The 12512-nt window shown below is 49.2% G+C and overlaps 1 protein-coding gene across 2 annotated transcripts in view; it reads left to right on the top strand.

The window, feature by feature from the left end:
• Positions 1–12512, top strand: part of TMEM181 (transmembrane protein 181) — an 84813-nt gene that overhangs the window by 25015 nt on the left and 47286 nt on the right. For both annotated transcript variants that reach the window (XR_005214438.1, XM_037820629.1), the window contains exon 2: positions 11754–11857. Coding sequence is in view for 1 of the 2 variants with exons in the window: in XM_037820629.1 (XP_037676557.1) it covers positions 11754–11857 (104 nt within the window). In the remaining variant the exon portion in view is untranslated. The remainder of the gene's footprint in view (positions 1–11753; positions 11858–12512) is intronic.

Consider the following 12512-nt stretch of genomic DNA (forward strand, 5'->3'; position numbering starts at 1 on the left):
GGCGGGGCGGAGGCAGCCGGGTCGGCGGGGTCGGTGGGTCCCCCCCGGGCACCCGGGCCAAGAGTTGGGGCTCCCCGGGGCCTCCTCCTCACACGTGGAGCTCGGGGATCGGAGGGAAAGTCTGGAACGGGGAGGAGAGGAGCGCCCCCGGGGAGGAGCTGCGGCTTCGTGGAGGGCCCTTGGTGGAGGGGCCCGGATGGGGCGAGAGGAGACGAGGGGTGCCGCTGCCTCCCGCCTGCCAGTCCGGCTGGAGTTAGACGTGGAAGCCTGGTCGGAGGTTACAGGACCCGCCTGCGCTTCATAGGACACACACACAAGGGGGTTCTTGGAGACCAGCCACCACCACCCCCAGCCCCGGCTTGCCCGGGGACCCGCTGCAGTTCCCGCACAGGAGAGAAGGGGTGACGCTTTCTTCTTTCCTCCACGCACTGAGGAGTGGCCTGCCCCCTACGGAGCCCCCTCGCCGCCCTAAGTCGGGCACCTGTCGCCCCTGCCCTCCCCCAGCCTCGGGCCCAGCCTCCCTGCGGGAAAGGCGGTGGGCCCATTCGTCACCTCCGTGTTAGAAGCGCCCGGAGCGCCCCACTCAGCGCCGGGTAAACAGAGGTGCTTTGTAAATGGTCTTGATGATGATGGCACGTTGTGACGATGCCACAGCCTCTTTGGATCTCCAGGAATACCGAGTTTTATGAGTTTTACATTTTGCTGACTTCGCGCCTTATTGCTTGTGTGAAGTTCAGGTGTTTTAATGAGGAAAAACCTGTCAAGAGCTATGTAGACGCCGTTCCTAGTTCCTAAAGCTTGTTTTTGATGCAACATAGTCACCTGGGTGTTTTCCCCCCAGGGAGCATCCGGAAGGAAAAGAGAGAGCATTGTAAAAAGGTTTAGCATTGATTGGAGTTGCAGAGTCACAGAGAAGGAATGCCTGGGGTCTTGAGGAGCAGCGTAGGTGACTGGAAGTTTGGAGGGCAAGTTCCTACAGTTCTCTTTAAGACAGGACCATATGCTTTTCTGTGCTTATTTGGAGTTTTAAAGGCAGAAAGGTTTTGCATTGGACCTCTGTTGGTTTCTCTGACTGTGAACATAGTAATGTAAGATCCTGGGGTGTTGTCGCAGTGTGAACTCATAGGATAGTAGGAAATATTTTTTTCTGCTTCCTCAGAAGTCTCTGGCTTTGGTCACTTCAGCGCAGCATGGGAAATCAGAGTAGTGTAGTGTCAGCCCTAGTTGGATGTTTTAAATGTTTTTTTTGTTTTGTTTTTGTTTTAATTAAAACCCAGGTGGAGGTGAGGTAGAGCATTGCTTCTGCACAGCTCCAGGGGACAGTGTTCCTATCATGTTCTATGTGAGTAGCACCACTAAGCACCACGGCACCGTACCTTCTGAGTTTAGCAAAGGTGTGACCCTGCACTGGAGTGACCACCAGCAGGTTTAGGAGGTTCTCTCCTATCCCTGATCTCCTTGGATCCTCACAGCAGCTCTGGGTGGTGGGTGGTGGTGTTATCCCTTTTAATAGGAAATAGAGAGGCAGAGAGTTTGAGGGACTGCCAGGTGTTGTGGGCGTTAGCTGGGCCTGTAATCTGGGTCTCCTGCTGGAGTCTTGTGCTGATCTGTTAAAAGACAGAGAAACAGAACCAAGTGGAAGCTGCTAAGTAAAGGGCTGGAGGAAGAACTGCAAAACCACAGCCTGACTGAAGCATTGGAGTGTATTTGAATTTCTCCCCCTTTTGAGCAGGTCTCCTAAAGTAGTGCCCTCGGACTCTGTTGAGCTAGGAGTGAGGGGAGGGTGGGATGGGTTGTGGGTCTCTGGAGGTTAGACAGCTACCATCGCCCAGCATTCAGAATGGAACAGCACCTGGAAGCAGGGAAAAAGGCTTTGGCAACAAGTAAAAATGCTGGGTAAAAAAACTAGCCTGAAAACCCGAAGCCTGTACTTGACTTGGGTTCATTGGCTGATTGGTTGCGAAAGTCCCGCCCATCCTGCCCCAGGGCTGGGAAAGGTGAGAAGTGGCTGGAGCCGGAAGAGAGGCCGGAGAAAGGACTGGGGTGGGGAGGATGGAGGAGAATCGAGTCCTCGGGGAGCAGTGGCCGCTTTGGAGGTGTGGTGGGGAGATAGGTACCCGGGGGGACCCCCCCCGCTGTATATCCTGTCTTGAGAGACCACCTGCTCAGATTCAGCCCAGCCTACTCTCCTTAAGAAGGCAGGAGAGATTGCCATCAATACCAGTCAGAATAAAGAGTTCTCAGTTCTTAAAGCCTTACAATCCGGTTAAGCTTCCAGCAAACTCCGTTCACCTGGCGCAGTTCCTTCTGCCAGGAGTTGGAGGGGAGGGAAGGCATAGGGTGCGTCTTACATGTAAACTAAGTAACGGCTTGCTGCATAAACTACAGTGTTGCATATAATTGAGACTCATTCATTTGTTGCTTTGCTCTTACTGTAGCAAATTTATTAAATAAAGTTGGCTGTGGTGTGTATCTTGCTTGACATTTAAAACCATTTTTTTTAAAGAGTGTCTTACATTGTACCTGTCATACTGGTGACATTTAAGAGCATAAGTGCCTCCACTAGACTGCCCTCCTGCCACCTGTGAAGGCATGGCTCAGACGAATTGGGCATGGTGGAGCCTGCCGTGGACTCTGTGTCCTAGGCCTTCTGAGTCTCCTGGCACTTGAGGGGCTACTTGGCCGGGCTCACTATCCTATTTCCTGCAGCCAGAGAGTTTTCTGGATTGCTTTTCTTAGAATCTTATTATTATTTTTTTCTTGCTGAACCAAATTGATCTCTTTAGAAATCATAAAAGCTAGGCTTTTGAGTGTTCACTCTGTTACCAGGGACTGTTGCAAGTGCTTTAAATATATCATTTCATTTAATCCTCACAACCATTCTCCCCAGAAGGAAGTTTTTAAGATCATCCCCAGTCTATAGATGAGGAGGACAAGGTGCAGAGAAGGCCTGTGGGCTCTCAGGGCCAGTGCTGAGAGGGAAGGTAATGCCCCAGGTCACCCTGCTGGCCGGAGCTGACTTCCAGCCCGGGCTCCAGCCTCCACGGCCCACTTCCAGCCCGGGCTCCAGCCTCCATGGCCCTCGGCCTGGCCTTCGGCTCGAGTGCTGTTGGTGGGGCCATCCCACAGGCCGGCTCCGGAGGTCAGCCTGCTGCTTGCTGACCAGCGTGGCTCTGCTTCCTTGCTCCATTTGGCCTTGGAAGGCATTCGATGACCTAGCAAATGTGCTCCGGGGTGTGAGTCACTGCGCTTGCAGCCTGGAAAGGATACCCATGAATTCGTGGGTCCTTGAGGAGCTTAGAACATTGTTCATTAAAATAAGTTTTGAGGTGGTTGGGTCTTGAATGTTCATCAAAGCCTACTTAATTCTTGAGTAGCTAAAGAGAAATTATTTGTAGTATCTTGTACTTGGCTGATTGAAATTGTGGAGTTCTCATTCTTTCCTTTCTCTCAGAAGTTTCTTCTCAAAACCCATTAAATGGTAGATTATTTAAAAAGGAAAGGTTCAAATCCCAGCTGCTGGCTGGAGCTTTGGCATGTGTGTAGCCCCCCTCTGCCTGCTTGCCATGTGTTAATGGACTGATAGATCTGCTTTGCAGGAAAGCTCCTGGCCTGGTACCAAACAGGTACTTAGGAAATGCCAGGTGCTCCTGCCCTTTCCTTCCATTGTCTAGGTTAGAGGAGGGGAGGTTTTACACTGTGGGTCTTCAGAGATATCATTAGAATGAAAACTGAAACTTTTTAAAAATAAAAAGTAGAGGAGAAAAAGCAGAACAATTACTACTAATAACTAATGCATTGAGTTCATACTACATTCTTTCTATACTGTTCCAAGGATTCATGTTTATTATTTCATTTATGCATGTTCTGTTTGTCCCCATTTTATGGATGAGGAAACTGAGGCCCTTAGAAGTTATTTAGCTCATCCATTGTTATATTGCTAGGAAGTAGGGGAGCAAATATTTGAATCCCAGCTGACAGGCACCAAGCTTGTATTTTGGACCAAGGGAGAAGAAATTATTTGTTATAAAAATTATGAAAAAACAAAATCTTAACTAAAATGGGGGAACTGGCTTAAAGATTTGAAGTCCCTTTCTACTGTTTTGATTATAATTGTTTAACTCTTAAGTGGGAAATCTTGGTCCCAGTTGAACAAGAAGCAAATTTTGTAATTTTATCTACCTACTGTGTTAGTGACTTTATGAGATCACATACATACTTATAAAAAGCCTGGATAAGTTTCTCTCCTGCCTTACTCCTAGTGCTGGTTGCCATTTGGGGTTCTATAAAAGGCAGGGACATTTGTAGGTGCTTGGTTTTTCCTCCCATCTGTTGATCTGCACCGCTTAAAGACAGAACCTCGAGGTGTTTTCTCACGTTCTCTGTTCACCCAGATTCCATCCGTGTCATGTTGTGTTCATTCTGCTTCCAGTCTCCTAAGCTAGTGGGGCTCACTGAGTACTCTCCTCGCCCACCCCACCATTTCTTTCTTGTGCTCTGATTTATTAACTCTTTAGACGCCTGTGTGGGAACAAGAAGTGCTCAGCTGTGAAAATGATGTTGGCCCCAGGGAATCTAAAGTGGCTTTTAATGGGAATGCTGGTTCCAGCTCACCGGGTGAGGAGGAAGGGCGGCCTTCTGCCCCGGTGTGTGTACCCTGGAACACTTGTGCTCTGGAGAAGACAGCTGCATGGAGATGCCAGAGCCACAAAAAATATTAGAAGACAACATTGAGAGAAAAAAAATCAAATTTTGTAATTCAGTGGTAGATAATTTATCATAGCACGGAAAATATTAGAACATGAAGGAAAAAAGGGTAAAACAGGGAAGAGTGAATAGAAATGGAAGTAACTGATGGTCATTGAATACCTGCCATTCGTGAGGCCCAGCACTGGGCACAGGCACTGGAGATGAGCTCCAGGTTGGGGTGGGAGTGGATATATATGGACAATTCATCACCCACGATAAAATCTCCCAGTGGACTTATGCATTGTGCCCTGCTGTTCATTTGACAGTTGCTTTCTGTCAGAGTGTTGGGGATGGCCTCCCCAGATGTGGGATCTCATCAGGACCGTGAAGGATGGTGACGGCAGGATTGGGGATTGGGGAGGACCCAGATGGAGAGATTAATCCATGGAGGTAGGAAGGATGGCACCTGGGTGGGACGGATGACTGATGACTTTTCATATTCTGGATAGTTCCAAGTGCCTTGAGAGAGGACGTTGTCCATAATGCTTGTGTGACTTAGTATCTTGGGTTTCATTTTTTATTTTGGTTTATTTTTTGGGTGTGTGTATTGGTAGAAGACTTGGGTTTTAATAGACTATCTAACAAAATGTGTCTTCAACCACATCCAGAAGTCCAGGTAGGGTCCTTCCAGGGTTAATTCAGTGACCAGGTGTCACTGGTGACCTGGGTGGTTTCCATCTTTCCGCTTTGCACCCCAGGCCATGGTCACCGTGTTGTCTCTGAGGTGTCTACAGCCACTCCAGGGTCATAATTACATCCACTGAAGACAAAAGAGGTTTTTCCTTTCACATGTCTCTCATTGTTAGAAAGGGAAACCTCTTCTAGAAGTCCCCCTGATTTCCCTTCAAGTTCTGTGCCCTAGCTGTGAGGATGGGAAAGGAGGGTCTGGCATTTCTGGCTTCTGTCATGCAGCTGGCTTGCCAGCAGGAGACCCAGGGTGGGAGAGGGCAGAGTTTGGCACTGAATAGTCAGCAGCAATTTTCTTCATCTCCACTTGGCTCCTGTTCCTTCTTTAGAATGAAATGGGTATAATAATGGGAGAGATGTGTCAAAACACACACACACACACACACACACACACACACACACGCGCGCGCGCGCGCACACACGGTGCAGGTTGAATCATGTCCCCCGACATGTTCAGATCTTAACCCCTGGTCCTATGGGTGTGGACTCAGTTGTAAATAGGATCTTCTGAGATCCTGTTAGGATGAGGTCACATTGAATCAGGGCAGGCCTTTGTCCAAAATGACAGGAGTCCTTATAAGGAAAGGAAACCTAGACAGAGACACAGATGGCTGAGCTGGAGGAAGAGAAGCTGGAGGAGGAGACCGAAGGAGACAGATTGCTGTGTGACAGAGGCAGTGGTTGATTGCCAGCAAGCCACCACCAGAAATCCACAGACTTTGGAGAGAGCATGGCTTACTGATACCTTGAATTTGGACTTGTAGCCCCCAAACCTGAGCCAAGAAATTCCTATTGTTTAAGTGCACCTGTCTGTGGTATTTGTTATAGCAGCCCTGGAAAACTCAGACAACTACAAATGTAATCTTTATAACTTGGTGTTATAAAGTTTTTGGCTATCACTCTGAGTAACGTGGAAGTCATTGGAGAGTTTTGAATGTAGAAATAACATAATCTGACTTGCATTAAAGTGTAGAGTACTAAGGGTGGAAGCAGAAGACCAGGTAGAAGGCCACTATCCTCAAGGTGAAAGATGAGGGTGACTTAGTCTGATAAGTAAGAAGTGCTCATAGTCTAGACACATTTTGAGGATCCGTTGAAGGATCAGCCCTAGGAAGTGAGAAACGAGAGCTGTCAAAGGTGACTTCAAGGTGTCTGGCTTCCAACTGGAAGGATGGTGTGGTCATTTCCTGACTCGGGCAGGAAGGCAGCAGGAGCAGATGGACAGGAAGATCAGTTTTAGACATGTCATGTTTGAGGTGCCCATCAAGTATCCAAGTGGAGATGTCACATAGGTGGTTTAATGAGAGTCTGAAGTTCAGGAGGGTGCTGGACTGATGTAAAGGTCGAATTGTTCACGTGTACATAGGTCGTATTAAGAGCCTGAAACAGGATGAGGTCGCCAAGGGAGGACAGTAGAGAAGGGAAGAGGGATGGTAGCAGCATTATGTAAGTGTATCCCAATAAGATGATAATGCTGTTAGGCCGTGGAGAGCCCTGTGGGATAGTTTTCCATCTGCTTTCTCATAGGAATTGGATGTCTCCACAGACTTCACCTTGCTTGGAAGAGTACCCTTGGGGAATGGTTATGGATATGCATATTGAAGGGAAGGCAGGATGTATGGTGGTTTGGATTATGTCTGTAATTTTTTTTGGTAGTCTTTCTAATAAAAGTGTTTTTGGTTTCTCTAGGAAATATGTCTGTGATATTTCAAAGCACTCATGGAAGATTATTTAGAAGAGTCCAAGGGGAGTCTCAGGGGACAGTCTGTTTCATCGCATTTGGAAGATTTTCCAAGAGCCTGGGTGCTCCAACTAGGCCAGAATTTTAGAGTATGTGTATAAGGTGGCCTGAGCATGAAAAGATACGTGGAAAGAAAGACTGATGTGTGAGTTCCATCAGGAAGGAGAGACAGCTGTCATGAGGCAAGCAGGGGTTCGTAGTAAGTCTTCCTGCCTGGTTATCTAGGCAGAAGACTTTATCAGCTAGTAGGCTTGACTTGGCCCCTGGTGTTGTGGGGGAAATGGGGAGTCCCTCCCTGCTCCCTGGGATCTTACCATCAACTCAGGAAAACTAGATGAACCCACCTGAAGTAACCAATGATAGTTGAGTTCAGTAGATTTTTTTTTTTTTTTTTTGAGTATCTATCATGTACCAATAGATGGATCAATCCTTTGTCTTCAGGTTCTCAGCTGTGCAGTGCAGACCACATCTGTTGTAATGGTTTAAAATGTGGGCAGGGAAGCCTCAGGGAGAAGGTGGGGTGAAAAGGGGGGCCCTGAATGCCCCGAGGGCATGTCCATTCAGGAGACAGGTATGTCTGTGGGCAACAAGGAGTCCAGCTTGACCAACACTGGAGTTGAACCTTTGGTGTGTAATGCTTGGATTTGAATGCTGCCTCGGCCGTTCACTAGCTCTGAAATCCAAGACAAGTTTCCTTGCCTTTCTGGCCTGAGCTTTCTTATCTGGGAAACGGGGATGGTAATAATGTCTGCCTTATAAGCCGTGATGACCAAGTGAGGTTGTAATTCACGTAGGACACATGCAGAGTAGTAGGAAGGTGGTTAAGAATCACAGGGAAGGATTTGGGGGGACCTCACAAACCACAAAGGGGAGTTTAAACCTGAGTGAGTTGGCCGTGGGCTTTCCACACAGTGGTGGCATGTTAACAATGAAGAATCTGACGTGTGTGGGTGGTTTGGAGGTGAGGGGGCAGAGTCAGCCCCTGGGAGGCCAGTGCTGGGGAAGGCTGGGGTTGTCGTTCTGGGAGTTCTCGAGAGCCTGGACTGCAAGACGGGTGTGCTGGGAATGAAGAGAAGTTACGAAGCAAGGAGTCGTCTCTTCCTGGCTGTCTAGACATGCAGGATGTGGGAAATGACTCCAAGTTTTCAAGATGGGGCGATTGAGAATGGATAGAGGCAGGAAAGTGGGAGTAGAAACATTTCTTTATTTTGTCTTTGAATGAGTTTAGTTTTAAACCTATTGACTATACAGTAATAAAGTGGGCCTTCTAAATGAAAATGTCTTGGAAACTATTTCTGAGTGGGGTGGGGAGAGGGCGGGGGGGGGGCATCCATGGCTACTGAAAGCAGGGAGGGCTATTAAAGAAGCCGCAGGAGATCCCCGTGTTCAGAGGCAGGAGGAGAATTCCCACAGTGTGGGGGCCAGGATAGAGGGCTGCAGATTTCAAGAAGACTGTGGTTGGAGGTGGAGATTAAGTACAGAGGAAGGACCTTTGGATGAGAGGTCTCTTTTTGGTGGGCTGTGTATGTTTTCTGTATTACAGTCTTGCTTCTACACCTTTACAGAAATATTCTCCCTCTTGGTGGTCTGATAATACAGTATAAAAGGCTCTCTTGGTCACTAGTCTAGGTTTAGCTTGATTGCTAACATTTCAGCAAGGAGGTGAAATGGGAAGTAGGCAGGGAAGTCCTTGGGGTGCCTGGTTCTGCACAGGAAGTGTGTTTCGCTGTGAGGTGGGAAAGGGGCTCCCTAGGGATGATGCCCAGCAATTGTAGTCACAGAGTTGGGTGTCTGCTGCTGGGGGGGTCAGCTCTGGCAAGGACTCCTGGCTCCATCTCCTGTCTTTATGTTGGCTTCTCAAAGTCTTGTCTGACTGTGAACAAATTTTAGATCTATGATTTGTCTGAAATAGGGTTGATGTTTCTGGGGTTTCCAACATCCCTAGTTTTTTTGGTGAAGTGCTTCAGAGCTTTGAGATGAGAAGTGGAGAGCAGAAAGAACCCGGGAGGGGAGGGCATCCTCAGGAGCTAATTCTATGCCCTGCTGGGTGCTATCACCCAGCACATGGCACCCAGTGTGCTGGGGAGAGTGTCAGGACCCCAGGCCTCCATGCCCGGAGTGTGCCTGGAAGGGGTCACTGCTCACAGTGAAAATGAGGCTGGCTGCCCCTCTCTCCAGCCAGCCTGGGTCAGTGTGGGTGGTGAAGCCCTGATGCATTTCCTCTGCAGCCTCCACTCCTTTCCATTGGGTTCGGAGACGCTGCTGAACTGGGACAATTTCTAATGAATTGAATTTAACTGGAAATGTTAAGGAAAGGGGAAAATGATAGATTTTACTGAGCCTTATGAGGAGAAAATTGGAAAATGCCCCGGGTAGGCTGGGTGCTGCCTGAATTTCAATCTTGGGTTGTCCTTCCCCTTCTGAGTGACTCCTTTTTCAGCACCTCTTCTTACCTGCTAAATGTCTGCTTTTAGGGTGTGGATGATGTATTTAAAAAATCAAAATTTAGAAGATAATGATCTTAATCCCTTTCTCTCTGCTTCCAAGTAATCTCTTCTGTGCTCTCAGCCTGTGCTTGGGGAGTTCCCGGTGTTGTCAGAGTCTCGATGCCGGGTCACACGGAGAAGAATGTTCTCGAAGGACTGGGAGCCTTTTTTTTTTTTTTAAACTTTTTACTTTTGGAGATAATGTTAGATTTACTGAAGAGTGACAACAATAGCACATAGAGGTCCCATGTACCCTTCCCCAGCCGCCCCCACAGGTTAGTTTCCCCAGTCTTCCACTCATGTTCTTTTTCTGCTCTAGGATCTAGTCCAGGATACTAGTGATTTTTTTTTCAAAGTGAGAATGCTACTTGCAACTGCCTAGAAGTCTTCATATCTGCAGGTTGCTAAAACAAAACTGCATTAAACACGCTGAGCTAAGAAACTAAGTAATAGCCCTACCAGCTGGGGAGAACAGAGCAGATGACCAAGTGACAAAGAAGACCCCTATGCTCATGCCAGCCCCTCACACTTGCCCAGAGTCTCCCCAGAAGGGCGTGGACAGAGGCTATGTCACCTCAGCTCCGTCCAGTCCCCCAGAGCCTCCTTCCAAGGGAGAGGCACTTATCCCCGAGGACCGAGCAGACTCAGCCCAGATGAGCTGTGTCATTGTGAGCAAATCTCTGGACTTCAGTTTCCCCGTCTGTCCACACTCACCGGAAGGCCGTGCAGGTACCGCAGGTGTGTGCAGGCTCGGTGTCAGCAAAGCCACGTCACCTGTGGTGGCTGCGGCCCTCCACCCTTGCCCCTAGATAGCGCTCAGCACGGGTGGCTGAGTTCGTCCCCAGGGATGGACTCGTCAGCTGTGCAAAGGAGAGGGTGTGTGTTTGTGTGTGTGCATACCCACGTGTGCTGTGTACTGTGAAAGCAAATAACCTTCTGCTCAGTTTCGGGATCCAGGCCTTTCTCTCTACCTCCGAGGGGGAGGTGAGGAGTGGGGAGAGGGAAATGCTGGGGAGGTAAGAAAAACATAAAAAACAAAGCAAAACAAACAAAAAACATTTGCTCTCATCACTTTGGATCCATGAATATAGGACAGGGGTTGGTGAACGGTGGACACATCTGGCCGACTCCCTGTTTGTAAATAAGCTTAGTTGGAGCACAGCTGCACTTGTTTGTTAACATCACATCACTGGCTGCTTAGACCCACAGAGTTGGGTGCTTGCAACAGAGGCTGTATGGCTCACAGAGCCTAGAATGTTTGTCTGGTCTTTTACTGATTTTTCTTTTGTTTGCTGATCCCTGATCTAAGGAGTTCTAACAGAGGAGTGATACCTACCCCACTCTAATTTTCTTCTGAACTAAAGGAAAAAGTAGTTATTAATAGGAGGGAAACCTGATAGGGCAAGTGTTAGGATTGACCCTCCAAATAAGTGTCCACATTGGTGTAAATCTGAAAAGTGCTGGTCAATTATTTCATTGTATCAAACCTGCCTGCCACAGTTCACACTGATGAGATGAAACAGATGAGGTGTCTTTAGCTGTGAGGGAACCGGGAGAGGAAAAATAAAACTGTGGCGAGTGGGGCTGCCATACAGAAAGCCGGGACTCTGGTGGCTCTTTGTGTTTCCAGCCTGGTGTCGACTGTGATTTTTAGCAGTAAGCTGCATGTCTGAGTGAGTGAAGGTTAGGGAGGCCTCAGTGCACTTGCAGCTGAAGGTGTGTGTGTGTATAGAGAGGAGTCCAGTCCCACTTACCTGGTGTGATGAAACATGCCCTGAATGAGTACAAAGCCACAGAACGTTCTCCTGTTGCAGAGAGTGTGGCTCAGGCTGCCCCCTGTGGACCATGTGGCAGGAGGCTCCATGGAACGTTTGGCCCAAAACACAAAGGAAGGTCTTCTGCTCCCTGAAGTGGCCACAGGGGTCGCTGAGACCGTTGTTAGGGAAGGCCACTGGTTTCAGAATAAGTCCTCTGTGAGGGGTGGGGGGTGAGGCGGGGGGCCTGGCTGGCAGCCCATGGGCATCGCCGGTTGGGAGGGCTGCTGTGTGGCCGTCTCCCTGACTGTCCCTCCCATCCCGGCTTCTCCCCAGGCTGGCGCCCATGCGGCTGTACACACTCTCCAAGCGCCACTTTGTCCTGGTGTTTGTCGTCTTCTTCATTTGTTTCGGCCTGACGGTCTTCATTGGGATCAGAGGTAAGGCTCTGTTTTTAGTTGTTTATGTCCTGGTTAGACCACAGCAACTTTGGTGTTTGGCTCTTCAGACCTGCCCAGCTCTACCCTCTTGTTCTCACCAGCCAAGGGCGCCCTTGCCAGAGGGGGAAGTGCTGCTGCTCGCTGAACCCACTGGGCAGGGGGCTCCCACCCCTGCAGGCCCCCAGTAACCCTCAGGGATATCCACTGGGGCCTCAGCAGCTGGGCAGCCCTGTGCGGCCTTGATGATACATCTTTTATTGGACAATCAAACATTTCCAATTTCCAAACATTTCCACCCCTGCCCACCCCTCACCCCCCACCCCCACCCCCGGTGCCAGGGAATGCAGAACTCACTGTCTGGTAGGGAGACAGGTGGTCTAAACACTCGGTCCAGGTGGCGAGAGCCTGTGCGATGGCTGTGTGCACTGTGGGCACGGCTGCTCGAGTGGCCGTGGAGCTCTCTGGCAGGACTGAGTAGAATGTGCTGGGCGGCTGGGGGGCCCTCCTGGGCGTGGCCCCCGTGGGTTCTCCCCTGCCCTTTGTCTTCCAAGCACCAGGTGCCTCCCCGTTTGCAGCAGGTAAAGAGTAATGCCATAATTTTAGCTTCGAGAAATGACCTTTGAAACCATCCAGTCCAACCCCTTCTCTCACAGCT

The sequence above is a fragment of the Choloepus didactylus genome, chromosome 2 (genome assembly GCF_015220235.1).
Source record: "Choloepus didactylus isolate mChoDid1 chromosome 2, mChoDid1.pri, whole genome shotgun sequence".
Lineage (NCBI taxonomy): Eukaryota > Metazoa > Chordata > Mammalia > Pilosa > Megalonychidae > Choloepus > Choloepus didactylus.